General features: G+C 43.8%; 1 protein-coding gene across 2 annotated transcripts; it reads right to left on the bottom strand.

The window, feature by feature from the left end:
- Positions 1 to 757: 757 nt before the first annotated feature.
- On the bottom strand, positions 758 to 15,478 carry MAB21L3 (mab-21 like 3). 2 transcript variants are annotated; one of them, XM_031613020.2, is made up of 7 exons: positions 15,381 to 15,478; positions 11,298 to 11,438; positions 9,181 to 9,252; positions 7,731 to 8,022; positions 5,273 to 5,454; positions 4,413 to 4,607; positions 758 to 2,786 (listed from the first exon to the last, which is right to left on the bottom strand). In XM_031613020.2, the coding sequence occupies exons 1-7, from the start codon at positions 15,426 to 15,428 to the stop codon at positions 2,553 to 2,555; spliced, it is 1,164 nt and encodes a 387-aa protein (XP_031468880.1). In that variant the 5' UTR covers positions 15,429 to 15,478; the 3' UTR covers positions 758 to 2,552. The 2 variants fall into 2 exon arrangements, with proteins under 2 accessions (XP_031468880.1, XP_089990592.1); XM_090134466.1 differs by lacking the exon at positions 9,181 to 9,252.
- Positions 15,479 to 21,871: the final 6,393 nt, after the last annotated feature.

The following is a 21,871-nucleotide window of genomic DNA, read 5'->3' on the forward strand; positions in this document are numbered from 1 at the left end:
ACCATTGAGGAACTGGAGACGTGAAGAATATCCAGATCATCTTCTCTAATTATGGCCGCCGGCATTGCCAGAATTAAGCTCTTCATTTTGATACTCAAAATGAAGTCAAACCATTTTGATTTCTAAGTGCTGGTAACCATGCTGAAATAAGAGGGAAAGATGCTGATGCTGGACCTGGCTGCATTCACTGGACCTATCCTAAAACAATCCTTCTGCCAGCCACTGGTTTCTGTAGGAGGTCAACACTTGATCACAGAACACTTGATCACCTGCAGGTTGTCACATTTTCTAAAAATATACTTAATACCAATACACATACTTGTTCAGAAGCCTAAGGAATACTGTCGGAGATCTCAGGATGCACTGTATCTTTCTACTTTTCCTTTGCAAAATGCCCTTACTACTCCTTTGCAAGAAATGAAAAGCTGACTTAGGAAAACCAGACAAGTGGGAAAACTGGACAAAGCTGAGTAGCCAAGAAAGAAGATACTATTCATCCTTTCTTCTCCATCGGTCTGCTTCTCCTGTCTTCCAGGTTGTATCCTAGAAGTTGGATGGGTGAGGACATCTTCATCCTCTCCTGAATCCTTCCTGAGCCTATAACAAATCATGAGCCTGGGACCAACACTTCCATATAGCACAGCTCCCATATGCAAGGTAACTCCTGCAAGAGTTAACTCCTGCATACAAAACCAAGCCAGAAAGTAGAGACTGTGCTGAAGGTGAATGGTAAGACCACAATTTGACACACGGGGGAGATGCTCTGCCGCAGATGGCCATCTTGCAGGCCACTTAATGCAGCGGCTCTCTGGGGTTGGGCTGTAAATCCCATCCCTACTACCTCATCTTCCTAAGCAAAGAACATACTTATTTACTTTCTTTCACACGTATAAGAAAAAAGTGCAATTTGGTGTAGTTTCAGTAATTTAATAACATTAAAACCAACATTTTTATGCTCATTCTAGCACTTCACAGAATCACAGAATGACAGAATGGCCCGGGTTGGAAGGGACCTCAATGATCATGAATCTCTAACTCCCCCACCACATACAGGGCCACCAACCTCCCCATTTAATACTAGACCAGGCTGCCCAGGGCCCCATCCAATCTGGCCTTGAACACCTCTAGGGATGGGGCATCCACAACCTCTCTGGGCAGCCTGTTCCAGCACCTCACCACTCTCATAGTGAAGAACTTCCCTCTGACATACAACCTAAATCTCCCCTCCCTCAACTTAAAACCATTTCCCCTTGTCCTGCTGTTATCTACCCTTTCAAAGAGTTGACTCCCCTCCTGTTTGTAGGCTCCCTTTAGGTACTGAAAGGCTGCAATGAGGTCACCCCGCAGCCTTCTTTTCTCCAGGCTGAACAAGCCCAGCTCCCTCAGCCTGTCCTCATAGGGGAGGTGCTCCAGTCCCCCAGTCATCTTTGTTACCCTCGTCTGGACCCTCTCCAACAGCTTTGTACTGGGGGTCCCAGACCTGGACACAGCACTCCAGATGGGGCCTCACAAGAGTAGAGGGGAGCAATCACCTCCCTGTCCCTGCTGGCCACCCGTCTTCTGATGGACTTGTTTCTTCTGAAACCCTAAAACTTCTTTTCTTTTCTTAATATTAAAAGCACTGGGAATGTTGGAGCTACGAGCCCTTGAAAAAATATTCTCTTCCTATGCAACACCCCAGAAGACATGGATGCTTAAAACTAGGGAAAGACCCACTCCTCCTCCAGCCTGCTGGGTGGGGCCAGGGGTGCAAATGAAATCTGTTCTGGCCAAGCCCCCCTGTTTGTATGGCACTAACAGAACTGGCAAACACAAAGAAAAATATATTTGAAGTAACAGGAAGAAAAATGGAGGTGGAGGAGAAAAAAACTGAGGAGTCAAGAAAAAAAAACCAAGATTCTTCCTCCTGCTTCCCTTGAGCTATTCAATACTACTGGCAGGGTTATCTTTGTACAGGAGCAGGACCCCATTTGACTGTAGATGGAAGCATCACAAACTGTCTCAGAAAAGGCTTCCACCTTTGGCATGCCTCCAAAATAGTGTTCCTCTGTTATTCTGCAGAGCTGGCCTACAAGGTTGGCAGGGAATGATCTTTAGGGTCCCTTCCAACCCAAGCCATTCTATGATCCTATGAATTAAGCTCAGTGTCCTTGTGAGGAAGGAGGAGGCAGCCACCATCCATGTGCTAGGTTGCACAGCAGGTAGGCAGCAGTGTGAGACTCCTTTGCACCATTTTTCTGCTTATGTGCCACAAGACTGGAGGCAGAGAATGAGGCAGTTGCTGCTCTGACTGACACAGGGTTGAGTTTCATGGGCTTAGCTTCTAGGCAAGCTGTTGCTGTTGAAAGCAAATTAGATCAGCTGGGCATCAAGCAGTGCCTTCCATCAGTTTTCTCCACCCACCTCTGCAATCTTGACATTTTGTTCATGCCATCAGTGCCAACTGCTTCAGAAAGCCAGCTGCAACACCTACTGGAAGGACAAGAACACCACCGATGAGGAGAAGAAGTGGGAAACTGCTCAAAGTTGAGGTGAAGAAGCTTTCTTCGACCTTAGTCCAGGCAGAAGACGGGGTTCTCTAAGAAGACAGCGAGCTTGCTGGCCACCACGTCCAGGTCACTGGTGTTGGCATATTTGAGCAAATTGGTGTTCTTGACAAAGTAATGCTTGAGGAAGTGCTGGCTCACACACTTGTGCAGCTTCTGCACCAGCCTCAGGAAGGCATCATGAAAGCAGCGCCAATCCTTGGTGCGTGGGTATTTTTCACACGTCCAGAATAGCACTGTCTGCAAGAAGCAGATGGGAAAGAAGAGGTGTTAAAGGTTCTGCTAAGGGCTCACACAGCTTGCTGAGGCAGTTTGAGTGTTGGTAAGTGGCTGACAGCCGTGGAAATTGGAGAGCCTCACACTGCAGTCTTCCTGCATTAATGATTCTGTAACAGAGGGATCACAACCAACACCCTAAGGGAGAGCCCTTTCACCTTCCCTTGGCTGTCCCCTTTCCTTTGCCTTGCAAACCTCACTGGAGATACCAAGGATCCTGCACAGATGGCCAGAGCAGGCAGGGAAGGAGGATTTGCAAAGGCCAGGGACCTCTGCAGAAATGCCAGGTGTTTTAGGCTGTAGAAAATGGCCTATTATATAAGTGTAGAAGTGTAGAAGTGCAAGGAGGAAGAGAATGATAATCTTATGAGCGTAGCTGTTAGCTTCAGCCACACTTGTGCTGAAGATGCATACAGATTTTCTTTCTGAGTACACTGGGATTCCAAGCAACTCTTGCCTATCTTCTTCTGACACACAATACAGCACATGTTACGACCACTTCCTCCAAAGTTTATTTCATGTGATATCATAGAATCATAGAATAACTTGGGTTGTAAGGGACTTCAAAGACCAACTAGTTCCAGCACCCTGTTGTAGGCAGTGTTGCCTTCTGCTAAATCAAGACTGACCAGGAACCCGTGAAGCCTAGCCTTGAATGCCTCTGGGGTGGAGCATCCACAGGTTCTCTGGGTAGCCTGCTCCTGTGCCTCACCACCCTCTGAGTGAAGAACTTCTTTCTAACATCTAACCTAAACCTCCTCTCTTTCAGCTTAAATCCATCCCCTCTCGTTCTATCACTATCTATCTGCATAAAAAGAGAAATCAGTAGATTAAAAAATGAATTCTGTGTGATTATTGCTCTCATAATACTATTTTTATGCCTCCCAGATTGCATCTTTACAGACTTTTCTATGTTTGTGAAGAATTTTTTGGATGTACTTACAGTTATTGTACCAAAAAAAGCAATATTGACCATCTTGATCGACCTGAAAATCATTTCTAAAACAAAAAAGTCACTGCTCTTGGCTGCAAGAATTCCACTCCGTTTCTTAGTGTTCTCTTAATTCAAATTTTCTTTCACAATTTCAGTGCCCTAAAGAGACCCCCAAGAGATGCTGTGAGACACAGCTGAACTACAGCCTTCAATTCCTCTGCTTCTTCAAAGTTAAGAATTTCATCAAAATAAGGCATTATTTTCTAGATTGCCTGTTTTCCCCCTCCACTTGGCCTTGCAATAGTTGTAGTGTTGAGGAATTTCTTCTCAGATAACTTTTCAATTGTGAGCAAATTTTATTCATAGCTGCAATAACCACAAAATCTTTTTGATGTTGCCAGGGAACAAAAGACATGGTGAGGAATTCAAGCTGTAGCTTACTAAGAGCTACTCCTTGGAGGTTTGCAGAGCAGTTATCTCCCATCAGCACCACCGCCGCTTCTGCAAGATCTACAGGCAGTTGTTACAGTGAAGTTTCCAGAAGCAAGAAAAATAGTGCTGCTTTTCCAGTCAGGTCTTTCAGACTTCCTGATTATTAACATCATTCCCCTATAACAGATACTGGGACCGTATCTCCATATCGTGGTGATGCCTACCTGAAGATGATAAGCTGTGATGACGGGCTTATTTCCAGCACACCAGACATCCTCCTTCATCTGCCTCATGACTCTGAAGCATTTCATGCGACAACCACCATCTTCGTCAAGGCCTTCCATGAGTATATGCTCAGCACGGGAGAAGCACAGCTGCCAGTGATAATTGGAGCGGGCCAAGAGGTCAAAACCAAGTGACTATGGGCAAAAGGGAAAGTGTGACACCAGATCAGAGGCAGACTTCTCTGAGCAATGCAGAGGGATGTTACAAAGGGGCTGTATGTTAGCAGAGGCAGCAAACACGGTTAATTTTCCCCATTGTAACTCCTGAGTGATGGAACAAGCAATTTGTTTTGTTTCCTCATGTGGTGACATCGATTACTCCATGGAGATTCGGCTCTAGAGATGCCAGGTACAAACAGGCACAACTCTACAGGAACTTTGCCATAGAGCAGCAGGTCCTGAGCAAGTGGGGAGCAGGACTGGAAGGCAGAACTCAGTGTGTGGGATAATGGCAACTAGGACTGATCCGCTGCCAGAATCTAGCCAAGGGGAGGAACAGGATAAGGGTGAAAGGAAAATGTTGAGGTAGTACCCCACTTGCAGAAAGGTTACATGAGACAAAGCAAAACAGCAAGAAAAAATGCACTCAGCTACATGGCCAGAGATACTTGCAAGAAACTCATGCAATAGACAGTTAAATCAGTTTTCCCTCCACAGAATTCAGCATCATTAAGGAAAGAAATTCTCAATAAAATCCAAATAACTTGAAATATTTCTTCTCTACATCCTTCCAAACCGCTATCACATACCTGCAAAGTAAATTTCTGCACAGACTTTACAGTTGTTTTTACACTGCTCACCTTGATGCACTGAACTTTCTCCTGAGATGGCCAACGCTTGAGGCAACGAGGCCACCGGGCTTTCTCAGGCCAGCAAGTTGGAATCTCCACTGTAGGAGCCAACTCCACCTCAACCTGGAATTCTGATGTTTCCACAGCAACTCGAACCACTGAGCTGAAGCTCTCCAGCACCGTCACTTTATCTGTGAAGGAACAGCATGAAAGGTGATAAAGGTGAAAAGATCCTCTCCTCAAGCCAAGCAAGGGGCTGTGTCGTGCCCATGTCCAAATTGAGACTTGCAGTTCCACTGCTGTCTTAGCACCCTCGTCAATGACATAAGTGGAATACGAGTAAAAGCTTATTTCAATCTACCTAAAGGAATGAGAGCAGAGGAAAAACTAAATGTGGTCAGTGTTGGTCCAACTGTGTCCATGGAGGATGTTTCTGTCCCCATTTTTCCCTGTCATTCTGGATGGATCACTGTTTCTTCAGTTTTGCTGTTTGAGCCAATGATGTGATCATCCTCTAACCCACTGAAATAAATACAGAGCAGATTACCATAAGCAGTTTAAGTAATTGTGTGCTAATCCACCTCAATTCAACTGAGGCTGGCTAGGGATTCCAATTCCAAAAGCAGTCCGTGCAGCAGACTTGAAGGGACAGTGATGAACTGAACGTTTAGGATGGTAACTTCTGTTTTCACTGAAGAAATATCCACCTAGTCCCAGTGGCAATTTAGCATCTTCCCCAGAAATGGAGGAATCCATCCCCAGTATAACTTTATAAACATCAGTAAATCTGGGTATTATTTCCCCACTGAGCCAAGCTGGCACCAAAACAGGAGCTGTACTGCTCCCAAGATCTCAGCAGGGAGAACAAGCAGCTGAAAAGCATTAAAGCCATGGCTTCAGCAGCGCTTAAATCAATTCACAGCATTTCCAAAAGTATCACAACTGTGCTTTCCACCAATGGCAAGTGAGGCAACACAGGAACTCTGTTTTTGCTTGTTCTCAAACAATTAAAAAACAGAGAAGCAATGACACTGGGGACGTTTTTATGTAACTTTAGATGTTCTGTGGGATTAAGTTCATTTTTCACGCATGCATTTTAAAATGGGCGATGTTGGTGGAGAAAAAAAGCATCCTAACTCCGTTCATGTCCTCTGTCTTCCTTCCAGCTGACCTTAACAAAAATGGAAAGACAATCATCAGCCCAGACATCAACCATCCCTCGGAAGCACCTATTCTGGCTCAACAACTTGATGAGCTGCAGCTAGACACAATGGCAGGTTTTCACCTCAGCAAGATGACTTCCATGTGAGTAAAGCTTCAGAGGAAAGCTCTTTCCATATGATCTTTTCTACGAGCCTTAATGGTAACATTTTATTCTCATCCTTCTTTTCCTTTCAGTAATAAGAAACAGTTGCTGGAAGAATGCAATCATCTAGCTGAACTTGACTTTAACATCTTTTCTCCTGGGAGTAAAATTTGAAGTGTCATCAGAGGAGGTGAAATATGTCTATATTTCTAGAATACAGAAGACCCATTTCAGGCTGCTGATGGATAAAGACATTCTGCAAATATGATGTGAGAAAAAGCACCATAGTCTGAACTTGACCATGTCACAGTATCTTAATGTGAAAAGATGAACATAAACCGTTCAGCTTGGATGAAGCCATGTGTTCATTAGCTGTAGTCTATAACATGCCTTTCGGACGCTAAGAATTAAATATGAGGATCACTGTTTAGGCAGCATTTTGCTGCAGATGTCGCAGCTATGAAGACATGTTGCATGCACCACTGATTGCATTATGTCAGCACTTCCAGTACAAATTGCCACAGGATATACACAGGCACTTTGGAATTGCTCACAGAGGGATCAGAATCACTACTGAAAGCAAGTTTCCATGAGATCTACTGAATAGTCTGGGCACTGGGGAACATGGAGCACTTGTTCAACAGACTTTTTTTCAAGACCTTCTACAAACTGGAAAGGTAAGGGCATCTAAGTCTTCCCTAGAATATTACCTGCCCTATTCATATCTTCAAACACTTCTCCAGCTTACACACTTACCCTGTATCCAATTTTTCCTACAGCATCTTTCTGACTAGTCAAGTTATACTGCAGTTGCTGTACCAGAAAAAAAGATTTTTTTTCCCCAAATCTCTAACTGCTTTGAAAAACTGGGATGCGTCTTGGTTGAGGGCGATGTTGGTGGAGAACTTTCCCAAGTTCCTAAGAGAAGAGCACCATCCTGAAGAACTCAGGGTCTACTTAATTCTGTCTTCAGTGCAGGTCTACACTTGCACCACTGCAATGGGTTAGAAACTCCCTGACGTTGGGAGGGTTTGTTGTTTTCTAACTTCTAATTATGTGAATGACACAAACACTTTGTGTACATAGTAGTTCCCCCTCTACTAGCTGCAGAAGAGAGTTCCCCTTACAAGTTCCCCCTATACCCATCCCCATTAAACTCACTGGAGAGGTTACAGGAAACAATTGACTTTTCCACCAGCTCTCGGAAGACGATAAGGACTTTGGCTGGAACCAGATCACCTTCAATGTTCACATCCGTTTCGTGCCACTGCTGAAGGCTTTTTGAGAACTGTTCCACCTCGAGCCATTGATGCAGCTCCTCAGGGTCCCGCACAGAGGAGAGTAGCTTGGCTCCATGCACAGTGTAATACCGCCAGTGTCGGATTTGGTTTTCCTTGTACCCAGTCAGGCCACGCAGAGGGACAGTGATGAGGAATTGGCTCGGTGCTAAGACCTAGGAGAGTTTAGAGAGATTAAGAACACAGGCAAGGGCAGATCAGTGACCATGAGGGTTAAGGAAGTAACACGTGCAAATGGAGGCTTTGAAGGGAAGGAAAAAATATGGTAAAATAGGAATGATTGAACACATCTAGGACCTCTTCCATACCTATCTGAAATTTACTTTGGAGGTATACGGAGTAAGAGGAAATTGTCCTTTAGGAGTCTGGTGTGACAGACGTGGCCCACAGAAGACAAGAGCACACTTTGGCTGGTTTGCCACCACATCTGCCATAGTTTTCCCCATTCCTTGTTATTTCTAGTCTACAATTGTATGAAAACTAAGAGCAACTAAGGAACTGGAAGGTGGTTATCTCAAGGTCAATTAAGCACCCTTGTCATTCTCCAGAAACAATCCCAAACATTCAGATAATCTTCAGTGTAATTTAGGATTTAAAATGTTACCGCAGAGGTGCCAAGGCCCTGAAGGCACTGACAAGACCTTAATGGCACTGAGCAGGCTTTCTGGGGCTCCTACCCACACCTTTTGCCCATGGACCTCCATTTCAGCTCAGCCCCAGACTGTGCTCCTTCCCATAACAAAACCAGCTTGTATGTGGGTGGCTGTCATCCCCCTCAAAATCAGAAGGGCATGCCAGAAGGGCTGGGAAACAACAGCCCAGCTGAAAGCAAAAGGAGAAAGGTACTGGGGTATAATGCAGATCTGGGCCCTACACAACTGTATGCTGTTTGACAAGGCTTCAACATCACTTTGAGAGGTTACACTCATATCAAATTCAGCTGTGCAGCTGGTGTCCTCATGGCCTAAAGAAACCCCAGGCCTGTACCCATGCTCTGTCACACCAGGTTTGCATGCCAAACCCAGACTTCAGGACCCAAACAAGTCACAGGCAGTGGTCCAGGAGCATCCATTTCTGCAACATATAACCTGTGGCCAACCCTGTTGCATTAAAAATCTACTTGCAGCATATTGATCAAATTAAGTGCAGCCAGGATATCTCAGGCAAGTGGAAGCATTGGGTTAGAAATACAGGCAATAAATAAAGTTTCCTGCAGAAAAGCTGAGATAGCCATGGGAGGACAAGTTAGGAGGATGAATTGTCTGGAGAAGAGGATGGGTGAGGAGGAAGCAGGCACCAGGAGGGTGCTGTACCTGAATGGATGGGTGAAACGGGCGCTTTCCCCGCAGCAGAGCTGACCACTTGGCCAGTAAGGCTGGCTGATCCTGAGAGCAGCAGAGAGGAAAATGAGAATCACACAGATCAGAGAGAAAGCATGTGGCAGGTCATTCATTCACCAAGCAAAGCTGCAAGCGTACTTCAAGCCTCTTTGCTAAAGGAAAGAAATCTCCCCTGCCAGCATTACAGAGCTGATTGCTTGGCTATGTGGTTGGCCAGTGCTGTACTAGGAATTACTCTGGATGTTAACCTGCTCCTTACATCTTTATTGAAGCCTCCACAGCCTTTGCACCAGAACTGTACAGATGGCGGCTGCAAAAAAAACAACGGACCGCAACTTGGAAGCTGTAAAAAGTAAACTATTTAATTTGGTCTCTCTGAAGTTTTATTTCATGTTCTCTTATTAAAGAATTTGGCTTTCTGCCCCTGAGTTGCAAGAAAAAACACCAGTGAATATCTACAAACTTTGTTAAATTCCCCACGTAGCCTGTGTATCTAAAAGGAGGCTTGTACAATTTCTCAACAAATCTACACCCTGCATCAAGTTAAATTACATCCTTTTAACCAGAAACTGGAAGTTCTGAAAAGTCACCATAAATTTAATTTACAGGAGGGAAAAAAAAAAAAAAAAAAAAAAAGAATGCTGCAAAATTAAACACAGAATTGTTAATATACTGACTTTCCCTTGACGCAAGTCTCCTCTAGGGTGAGTTATCTCAACAATGATATTAAAGATGTAAGCAGAACAGACCAAGTCAAAAACATTTTCTTATTAACCCATTCTTTGCTGCCCCGTGTCTACAGCACGAAGTCAGCCAGCCCTCCAAGTGTGATTGTCATTGACTTACAGCACTGGGTTAAGTAACAAATCTGCCACTTTTTAAGAAAATATATTTCAGGAATTTCTTTTAAGCTGAGGGTGTTCAGACCAGGCTAGAGTACGCCATGTTGTTTCTACCAATCAGAGTAGATTGCCTTGTTTTTGTTCTGTTTTGTTTTCCAGAGCAGTCACTTTACCTTGACCCTGGTTTTGTCAGTCCTCATAAGCCAAGCAGGTTTGTTCCAGTATGAGAGGTGGGTGGCAGACCACAGAACCAAGGAAGGTGTGGATCAGGATGTGGCAGTGTGTTGTGGCACTGTGGTCATTCCTACTGACAAGCACATCTGCCAATGTAAATCTGAATGTGTTTATCCCCAGAGCAACAGTCAGTTTTCAGACTGGATGACTCTATTCTGCCTCCACCTCCGTGCCCTTCAAGAAGCTTCATACCCAGAATTCTTCCCTCTCAATCGTAGACAGCTGCAAAAGTTGCCTTATGCTTTTACACGCTGTGCATTTATCCATAAGTGGCTGCATTTTAGTGTATGGGTTGACATAACTAGAGTATGTAATGTATTTCAGATGAGGATCGTTTTCATCTGAAGTTACTACTGCTATCAGTTATTACTTATACCCTTTTAGTCATTATTCTTGTGTTAAATAGTCAAAGAAAACAGTCTTCTGTCACACCTGGGACAGGACATTGTTGTTTTGGTATCTGATTGTCTAAAATGGCTTCTCTTCTCCCACCAATAAGTGGGTTTCTTCCCAGAAAAAGAAGTTCTAATTCATGACCAAGGAAAAAATAATACATTTTTCTGTAGAAGCTTTTTATGTTCACAGCAGAAGAAAGCTTTCTGAAGTTTTTTTTAGTGAGTTGACAGGTTTTTCACCTGTGAAAAATATGAGTCATAGCTCATACAGGCACGGGCATTTTTTTCCTTTTAATGTTACTGCAGTACTTTTTTTTTTCTTTTTTTTCTGTCTTTTGGCTTCTGCTTGCAGATTGACAGCTCTGGCAACAGCATCTCTTTGTAAAAGCAGCAGCTGTGAAAAGAGACTCTGCCTCATTTACCCACCCCTCTCTGATACACCTCCAGTATTAAGATGCCCACAAGTAAGTTCTTATGACTCAGCCAGTCACAAGAATCCCCACACTGAAATATCACTGCTGTTTTACTTGGGGGTACCTGTCCATACACTCACAGAATGGAAAATCACTGACTGATTGCCTACAAACTACAGACACTACACTAGATCTCTTGTCCATACCTTAATATTCTCATTGTGAATGCCAGAGTTGGAGATAGCCTGGAATCGTGTGGCCTTATAGCTGATTTCTGTGGTCAGTTGCTGGATGATTTTCTGCACCTCCTCCACTGTTTTGGAGACCAGATAATGGCGTGGCTCCACCTGTCAGTTCCAAGAAAGACACTTCATATTACAGATAACTGTAGTCTTTGTCTCCAGCGGTAAGAACAATCAGCTTGGTGAACCTGAAACATCTGTGCCTATGCTGCAGTGGGAATAAAAACTTGTTCCCTTTAGATTACAGTCAACTACCATGAGGCAGAGCTCTTTCTGATGAACCCTGAAAGGCAAAATTCAAGACTGCCAAGGATGACTTGATATTCTTATGCCATATCAGTGAATGGAAGAGAAGGAGTTAATTGCATGGATGAATTTGCTAACCATTAGCTGCAGCCTTGTTCTTCACCCATTTTGATCCAGGACAGCCAGCTATTCCCCTGCAGAGCCACTCTCAGAGTCGGATTTTTGCTCCAAGAGCTGGCAAGACTACAAGAATAACAGATAACTCATGCATTAGTCAGATTGCAACTGTATGTGGCAACATTTAGCTGCCCATGTAATACACTGAAAATATCCATACTATCTTCATGTCTTAGTACAGGGACAGTCCTTGCCTAGATGGTTTCAAGGTATCTTTCCAAAGATGTTTCCATTGAGGGCTGGTAGTTTGTGTGACCTGGTAGATACTCCTTCAATTCAAACATCATTAGTGCAGTTATTTATGAAAAAATATTTCAGTGGAAGGTCTGAAGCGAAGAATGGATAACTGCTTGCCTAGGATCAGTTATCCAAGGAAGAGCAATTGGAACAGTTGGAATAAGCTCCTCTCCTTTCTCAGCCAACAAAACTGATTGTTGGGATTGTCCAGTCTGGAGGAGGCTCAGTGAGGACCTTATTGTTCTCTACAACTGCCTGAAAGAAGGTTGTGATGAGGTGGGGTCAGCCTCATATCCCACGTAACTAGCAATAGGACTACAGGGAATACAGGGAATGGCCTCAAGTTGTGACAGGGGAGATTCATGTTGCAGGTTAGGAGCAATTTCTTTTCTGAAAGGGTGATCAGGTGCTGGAATGGCCTGCCCAGAGATGTGGTGGAGTCACCGACCCTGGAGGTGTTCAAGAAACAGTTAGATGTTGTACTAAGGAACATGGTTTAGTGGGGAAATATTGGTGGTAGGTGGATGGTTGGACGAAATGATCTTGATGGTCTTTTCCAACTTTGGTGATTCATGGAAAGGATTCTGAGAAAGGTAACAGTATTTTTACTAAGCCTGCATAGTATTTACAAGTGGGAAACACATCGAGACAGTGGAATTATATCCCCTTGGCCAGTCTCTCATCTATCTTTGGCATGCTGATTTTTTGCTATGTTAACAACACACAGATCCTTATGCTTGTATCTAATACAGACATAATACACGGATCCACCTGTAGCTATAGCTACTTTCTTTCACTAGTCCAGATGAATGCCTTAGTTCTTAGAGCAGTTCAATGAATTTGACTTCCTCAACAAGACACCTAATGGCTCCTTCAACAAGTAAATGTTATGAGTGGTAGTGAAACTTATCCACCCCTAATTGATTTCAGACTCTAAAAATAAACTATTTAAAGTGTATCATCACCATTGGTTGGCTCAAGCTGAGGTCCAGGACTGCCCCTTGTACTCTTTCCTCATGCTGTGTTCTCTCTGAGTGGTACCTGTCAGAAACACCTCTTTCTCTCTCTGGTGTCCTGGAAGAATCCATCCAACCTAGCATGGCCTTATTTAATTGTGCCTTCATTACCTATTTGCTGAACTTCAGCTGTTGCCACAAAGTCTTTAGGACAGTACAGACTCTAAAAACTTCAGGAAGGTACCACTAAACAACTCCATCTGCATGTAGATCCTCATCACTGAGGCAAGGATGGAAGAACAAATGACATGAGACATGCGTTACCCACAGTTAATTCCAAATACCTCCCCAGTCTGCTACTGCAAAGTAAAACCTTCCTGCAGAAGGGAAGCCATAAACGTCAGAAGACAGAGAATAAGCAAGCGAACGCAATTTCTGAAGGACCAAGGCATTTATCTAATGTGTTTAGCATCAGCATGAACATGTCAGGAGAAAAGTCAGAAAAAGTTCTTTATCAGACAGCCATTTCTACCACCTATTGGCATTTCCGTTACCAAGCGTTGACTTCAGAAGTTTGCCAGAACAACAACGCTGATTAAGGCTTTATTACAGAATCACAGAATGGCCAGGGTTGGAAGGGACCTCAAGGATCATGAAGCTCCAACCCCCCTACCACAGGCAGGGCCACCAACCTCCCCATTTAATGCTAGACCAGGCTGCCCAGGGCGCCATCCAATCTGGCCTTGAACACCTCCAGGGACGGGGCATCCACAACCTCTCTGGGCAGCCTGTTCCAGCACCTCACCACTCTCTCTGTAAAGAATTTCCCCCTGACATCCAGCCTAAATCTTCCCTCCCTCAACTTAAAACCATTTCCCCTTATCTACCTTTTCAAAGAGTTGATTCCCCTCCTCTTTGTAGGCTCCCTTTAGTTACTGAAAGGCTGCAATGAGGTCACCCTGCAGCCTTCTTTTCTCCAGGCTGAACAAGCCCAGCTCCCTCAGCCTGTCTTCGTAGGGGAGGTGCTCCAGTCCCCTGATCATCTTTGTGACCCTCCTCTGGACCCTCTCCAACACCTCTCTGTCTTTTTTGTAGTATGGAGGAAAAAAAAAGGACTAAGATTAACTGGAGGTTGTGAAGAATGTTTGAGTTTGTTTTTAATTTCCCAGTCATCTGCACTAAGTATGCACTCGCGTATTTCCTTTGCTGGATGAGTGGGTTAAGGAAGAAGTCATTGGTATCAGAGATTCATTCTATAGGAAGAAAGTAGTAACAGTAAGCCATCAGAGCTGGAAGGCTGCTAGAAAACAGATTTTTCAGTTAAAAAGGAAAACGTTTGCTTCTATGAGCCTCAGAACAAGGCTCCACTTCTGTTCTGTACTCATGGCGGCTGTATGAGCATCTTCCTTGTGCACGGCTTCCCTCTGTTCCCTCTTTTATAGCTCTTATAAATCCTTAGAGTACGGTTCGCTGTTACAGCTCACTGAATAGATTCTGATGGAATGCTCTTCCAGTGCAAAACACTGAATAGGTGAAAATGAAAGTTCTCAAAGGAATTTGATTATTTGTCCCCAAAACATTTCCATAGAAAAAAAACCAAACATTTGTTACCAGCCCTTTCATGGTATTAGAATATTTCATCCTAAAAGTCCTGAAAGAAGGACTTACAGCTTTCCACTTGGAAATCATTTTTCATTGCAGTATCTTGCATTTTGTAATGGAAAACAGACAATCAGATAGAAGTTAGCTAAGCATTATGATGAAGCACAAGCTTTAAAAAAACAATATATTACAGTTCATTTAGAATCCCTTTTCATAGAATGTACAGTTTTATTGATTATTCTTATTGTTTTACTTCATTTCATACTGGAGAAAAATATCACAATGCAGGAATAACTCTATAAAATAGAAAATGTGTCTCCAACCTGCCTGTACTGAGACGTGCTATTCAGTTGTGGTGTATAATGAAGTATGACAGATAATGGGAGAATTCAAGCTGTTTCCATCTCTCCCCAGTTCCTACATGCATCGTTTTAAGAAGCAGCCCCTGCTGTTGTGGCTTTGGTCTTGTATCTGTCAATCCAAGACCAATGGACTAGGAAAGAGGTGAGGACTTCTCCCTAGATTAAGTGCTAGTGATCACAGCTCATCTCACATCTGGAATGATGAGAGTGGGAACAAAAACTCAGATAATATGAAGATATAGAAGGGAACATGCAACTCAGAAAACAAGGCTACCAGCCAAGATCCCTGATGACATTCTGCAACTGAAAACTAGAAATCTCATTAGAAATACAGTTCTCATAAAACTTCACCCAGTCTTGTCTCAAAAAATGAAGACAGAAGGCAAGCAACTAACTGTCAAGTTTGGCACCCTTCTGAATCAACACCTAGTGTGGGAGACAGAAAATCTGGACAGATAAAGCCTTACCTTGCTCTGGATGTAGATTTCTACATCTTCATCTGTGAATGGTTTCATGGCAAGATGGTCGTCACTGTTCTCTAAAGTGTGAATTCACTCTTCACTTGTTCGCCTGCATCTGGAAACAGGAGGGACACTCAGAGAGAGCTGCTCAGAGCCACCTTGCCCTGTAAAGCTCAGATCACCTAATTCCTCTGTGCATGAAGAAATGGAGAGAGAAGCAGGAAAATATACCTTTCCCCCCCTCCCCCCCTCTGGCCTGAATAGCCTAACTTCTTAGGAAAATTAGCTCCAGTTATTATTTTCTAAACTTGATCACTATTATTTTTACTATGATTACTCTTGAATGGTACGTCTTACATGCAGGCACACCCACAGATATCCCAGTTACTGCTTTGTCTCGGCAGATCCTTTCAGGTTGCACTGCAGACCCAGTAGGTTCACGCACAGCATTATCATTCTGTGCACCACAAGTACTTCCCTGCCTCTCTAACCCTTCGCTAAACCATTTGTCAAACGCTGCCAGTTATCCTTTGTTGACTTCAATCCACCCATTTTCCATCAGAAACGGTGTGGGTATTTTTACACTCTGATCATTCATTTGTTCAGCCTCGGTTTCTCTCTCCTTATATCTCCTCTCTCTGTCCGGCTGTATTGACAGTAAATATCCTGCTGCCCGTCCCCTCCTGGTTGCTTGCTTTGCTTTCTTTACAGTAAACAGGCAGAACGCTCTCTCCCACTTTCTGCCAGCAGCTCAGCTAACAACCCTGTACGGATAATGCAGCGAGAAAAACAATTGATCAGGACTTATTGATCCAGTGAGGGTTGCTGGCTTTTATAAAAAAGGGTTACATCAGCACATGGAAAGGAATGATGGAGTATAGAGATGAGATCCAACGCTGCTTCCTTATTAAGGAAGGCACACTCTACTTTCCAGTAAAATCTTTATTTCCCCTGCAAATTGAACTTTGACATCCCTTGACTGACATTATCACCACAGCAGCTGGCAAATAGCAGCACATCCGTAGGCACGGGGTGCTATCTCAGAATCTCAGAGCAGGCTCTTTTGTTGCTGTGTATCTTTTGTGATCATCATTTCTTATTAAGAGCTGAACGCTAAGTACGTTAATGGAGAACCAATACCTGAGGACATCTAATCTCCCACAATCTACAAATCAGACTTTCTCCATGCCCCCCCGGCACCAAAGCTGCCTTTCTCTTTTTGCCGAGAGACTTGGGGAATATTCAGAAAGACATAAAGAATCACAGAATGGCTTGGGTTGGAAAGGACCCCAAAGATCAACAAGTTCCAATCCCCTTGTCACAGGGCAGGGACACCAGCCTCCAGATGTGGTACTAGGCCAGGTTGCCCAGGGCTCCCCAATCTGCCTCCATGGGAGCTGGACACTGGAAAAGATGAAGCCCTCTATTTTCAGGAATCCTACCTCATCATTTCTAGCTTCAAGACTTACTAGATGTCTTTCACTTGAGAGGCCAGTGGTGTGAGAGCTCTGCTAGGAAGGTCAGACAAAAGGCAGGATCCAAAACGAGGTGACTGGAACAGTAGGCTACAAAAGGCTTGTAGGGCTGGGTTAGATGGGATTAGTTCAAACAGTGTGCAAAGAAGGAAAACGAGCTTTACAAATGGTCAGATTTGGCTAAAAATATGTCACTAATACATTAACTCCCTTGTGCTCCCCTCAGGTGTTGTATGCACAAAGGTAACTTCCTTAACAACCTCAATACCGTACATTACTTCAATACCCAGAACATCAGATGGGTATTAGAAAGCAAGGAGTCAGTCTCACATTCTAGCAACTATAAAGTCTCTCCTTGTGACAGCTGTCTGGAGTCACAGGTGCTGGCAGACACACAAAAAGCATGGGTTTGGTCATTTTTCTTGTATACAGTAATACACCTTGTGCTTATCATCCTTTTCCATTGTAAGCACTTCTCCAAGAGGGCCTAGATATCCCCAGCTCCCTCTCCCTATAGAGAAGAATATGGCATAAGGAAATCCCTCAGGAGGTTTTCACTTATACATAGCTAGCTGACCACTGACAGTCCCCCACTTTCTGCTTAATGTGCATCCATTGATTTATCCAGCTGTTCCCATGCATTTCCGATCCACGCTTCAATGTCTTCAATCATAGTTTCCTGTTGATCTATGTAAATTATTTTGAAATTATTCAGCTGCATTACACACTCCCCCTTTGTTTTATTTCAGTGCCCATGTAGCACCTTCTAACAGCATTCACTGTGGCCAGTCTCCTCTGTACCTCTTTTGTTTCGCACCTGTACCCTCAGCTGCTTATTGATATGCTTCTAGGAGTATTTAAGGATTTCCTAGTATCTCCAACTATATTGATCCTATGATAGATCATCTCTGTTTGGGCCTTTGGCAACATCCAGAACTGGATATGATTGCAGTTCTGGGAAGCCCACACAATAGCATTCGGTGGATATATACCTTGAGTGGTATTAGATTGGTCCTTGTATCTTCTGAAGCTGACAATTACAGGTGATTTCCATGCTTGTCTGGCTTTCCTTCCTTCCTTTAGTTCTATAGAGATGACAAATATATTTCAAACATGCAGTCCAAAATCATGTGAACCATGAGGTGCACAACAACAAAAAATCATGAACATCATGTAAATAAGAACAGTAGCATTGGCTGTACAAGAAAGTCTAATATTGTGGCATTTTCTGTTTTGAAGCTATCTGGAACAGCTACTCATATGGAACAGTAAGCACGCATTAGAAAACCTCTCCTAAATCATACAAATGAGTTCGCCCAGTGTACCGCTTGTGACTCACAGATGATCTGCAGTAGCAACAAATAAGCCCCATTGAAGATGATGCTGCCTTCCAGATGAAATACACCACTTAATTTGCAGTTGCTGATGATGACCCATCGCTTCTTGCTCTAATTACCAGCGGCATTAAGTCTGCTGCCAAAGTGTGTACTTGGGTCAGGAGAGGCTACCAAAACAAATCATCCCTGTAGATTTAATAATCTCTGACAGTCCTCTTGCCTTCTTAAACTGTTGCCCTGTTTCTCCCTATTAGTGGACTAAGTGACTGTACAAAATGATAACTGTAGCTTGAATCCCTTATATTTATGCTGTAAATCTTTAGCAGCAATGGCTCAGTATTACTGAGTCTCCATTCAGAGGATACTGGCATAACATAACCAGACTTTCTAGGAGCACAAGATCTGTGTGTTGATTTGTTTGGTTTTCTTTTTGTTTGCTTTGTTGTTGTTTTTTTTTTCCCCAGTTTGTCTTTCCACAGAGAGATATGAACAAAAGGGAGGCTTCAATGACAAAAGCCTGGGATGGGTTACAGGGAAAAGAAAGTGTTGCTAATTCACTCTGACAGCATCAGAATCGTGTATGGATGCCAAATTGAAATGCTTCTCTGCTCATTCCCACCCCTCACTGATCGATACTTGGCAAGCTCCAAATGCTCCTACTGCTTGGTCTCACTGCCATGCGTTCTTACATCAGCCCTGGACCTGTACTACATACACATCACGCAAGCTGAAGGCATATATCCTTTCCACACTAAGCACAGCATTGGATCAGGTTCAGCCTGATATCTTTTCTCCACTTGTGACCAGACCGGACGTGTCAGAAAAAGGCAACTAGACTTTGCCAGAAAATAGTTTCCTCATCTGGGAAATCTTGAAATTCAAAACAATTTGCAACCTGAATCTTTCCAGGCTTCGGAGTAGTACTTCTAAAGAAAGTGATCACGCCAGGAGAACCAGCTGAGGATGCAGAAAATTCTGAAAATTACTGAGATTGTGAAGCAGTTGCCCTGCACTGACCACCCCCAAACAGCAAATTCATGCAAATGCAGTCTGTTTTGCAGCTGTTAAGAAGCAAGTCACAGGGTAATGAACACAGAACATCTAGTTTGACTTCTAGTATTGCTAAGATTACCGGCACCTGGTGTGATGAGTTGTGCAGAGAGCCTGGAAATCTCCAAGTTCATAATGGTCAGCCCAAGGGGCAGCGTGAGAGACAGGCTGCACCAGCTCTGAGGTTCCCAGGACAGTTCTGACTGAGACACGGGCAAGAAAAGGCACTGTTTGACTTCTTAGTCCATGTGTTGCCCTCTGGAAATTCATTGAAGTAGTCAAGTTTGGTGCACCAGGATTTAAACAAAATATGTCAGCAGACCATTTCCAAGTGTCTGTAAAGGATATTTTTCCTCCGTGACTGTTTTATCCACCACTAAACTATAGGGACTGATCTCATTTCAAGCAGGAGGTCCCGTCATCCTGAAAGCTACTTGCGGCCAACATTCATACAAACAGGAGCCTTCCAGCACTTTTATTTATATGCCTTGGTGAATGGCCTGAATGCCAAAAAGGAAATATAAAACACCAAGGAACTCTCACTGATTTAAACACATGGTTGGAAGAGCTGCATCTGGAGGAAACACAATGTTTGGCAGAGCACAGTGTGACTGGAAAAGCATTTAGCACTAGAAGTCACGGCAGGTGAGAAAAAGCTGCTGCACTTTTGGGCTCAGCATGGGTTTGCTCAGCTCCTGCTAGACTGATTACTTTCAACTGTCAGGAAAAATACTTTAAATATAGAGGCACAGTAACTCCAGGACCAAGACTACAGCCAACCTTTAAAAGAGCCAGGAGAAGAAGCATACTTACTGCAATGGCTGGTCTATGTGGGGCTGAATCAGATTGTGCCACAGCACTTCTAGGAGCTGCTAAATTTCTGTGGCTGCCCTCCAGAGCACAAATAGTGTCCACTTTTATTATTTTTTACACTTTGCTGTTGTGTCCAAATTGACCTGATTCCTAACTTATTGCTTGAGTCTATGGTAGTTTGAAGCAAATTGAATAAATCACTAGTGCTAAATAAGAATAGTCACTGCAATGCAAACTCACTTGGGAATGAGGGAGTCGAGCTGGCATCCCTGCTTATGTGCTTCATCCAGAAACTGACTGTTAAGAAACATGCTCGCTGGAGCCAGAACTAGAAACTAGGCTTCATATCTCACAGGAAGTGACAGCTCCGTAGCCATTAGGTCTATTGCTTTCTCTAAGTGAAAATGTAATTATTTTAGAACAAAGAAGCCAGCTTCAGCAAGTGAGTGAGAAGGGTCCCAGTCTGAGAGATGGATCCTTGGGAGCTACTTAGAATAGAATTATAGAATCATTAAGGTTGGAAACACCTCTAAGATCATCTAGTCCAACCATCAGCCCATCCTCACCATGCCCATTAAGCTGCATCCCTGAGTGCCACATCTACATGTTTCTTGAACACCTCCAGGGACAGTGACTACATCACCTCCCTGGGCAGCTGTGCCACTTCCTCACCACTCTAAGGCATTTTTTCTACTATTCAACCTGAACCTCCCCTGGCACAGCTTGAGGCCATTCCCTCCTGTCCTAATGTTGTTACATTAGAAGAGAAGAGGCTTAACCTTACCAAAACCTCCTTTCAGGGAGCAATCAGGTCTTCCCCAAGCCTCCTCTTCTCCAGACTGAACAATCTCAGTTCCCTCAGCTGCTCCCCATAACACTCACACTCCAGACTCTTCACAGCTTTGTTGCCCTTCTCTTGGATATTTCTGAGAGCTGGGAGATGTAGTTGTATGGGAGGGAGCAACTCACATGGAAAACAAAACAAGAGTAAAGGGGGCTGGACTTCAACACTCAGCGTGAGTGAAGGACATCAAAGCATCTGTGGTTTTGTGCAGTCTTTGTTGGCAGTGTTATCTACAGTAAGAGAAGCTGTTTGATCACACTTCACAGCTTGTGTCACACCATGTACAGCTAATAAATATCAAACATAAAACCAATAAGTGTTCCCCAGGATATGTTAACTTGACTGCTGTGCTGTATTCTGAGGAAAATTTTGTCAGTATTCCTTTAGAAATGACAAAAAAATAAGCACAGGGAAAGCACAGACAAGTTGCATGTTTCGGATGGGATGAAGGGAGAGAAGGGAAGGATTGTTAAGAGCCTCTACAGCATGAGGTTCTTGAAGAAAACAGCTGCAGAGAGAACAATAAAACAGACAAGCATGAGAGCACCAGCAGAAGGGCAAAAAGAGATCCACTTTATTAGAAGGATACTATGTGTACCACAAGGCAGATCAAGAGGTTCAGCAGACAAGCTGCAGTGAGAACTTGCCCTTGTCTAAAAGAGTATTTCAGCAGAGGTTTCAGTTGGGTCTGCTCAGAGAACTTCTAGACAGGGGAGATCGTGACCTGCATTGCTACACGCTCCAGCTCCAGTCACTGGAATACAGCTAAGAGCCTCCAGCCCAAGCTGTGTCTGGCGAATAGACATTATTCTTGTAGTTGGCAACTTCTAAAAATGTGTCATCAAGAGCTGGCAGCAAAAGGAGGAATGCAATTGCATTTTCTAAGCAGACTTCCTCCTCTACCTGAGACCATAAAGCTATACAGCTTCAAGTGAATCCCCACTGCCAGCTGCCCAGCCCTTTCCACTTTATTGGCTG

The sequence above is a fragment of the Phasianus colchicus genome, chromosome 1 (genome assembly GCF_987193195.1).
Source record: "Phasianus colchicus chromosome 1, bPhaCol1.hap1.1, whole genome shotgun sequence".
NCBI lineage: Eukaryota > Metazoa > Chordata > Aves > Galliformes > Phasianidae > Phasianus > Phasianus colchicus.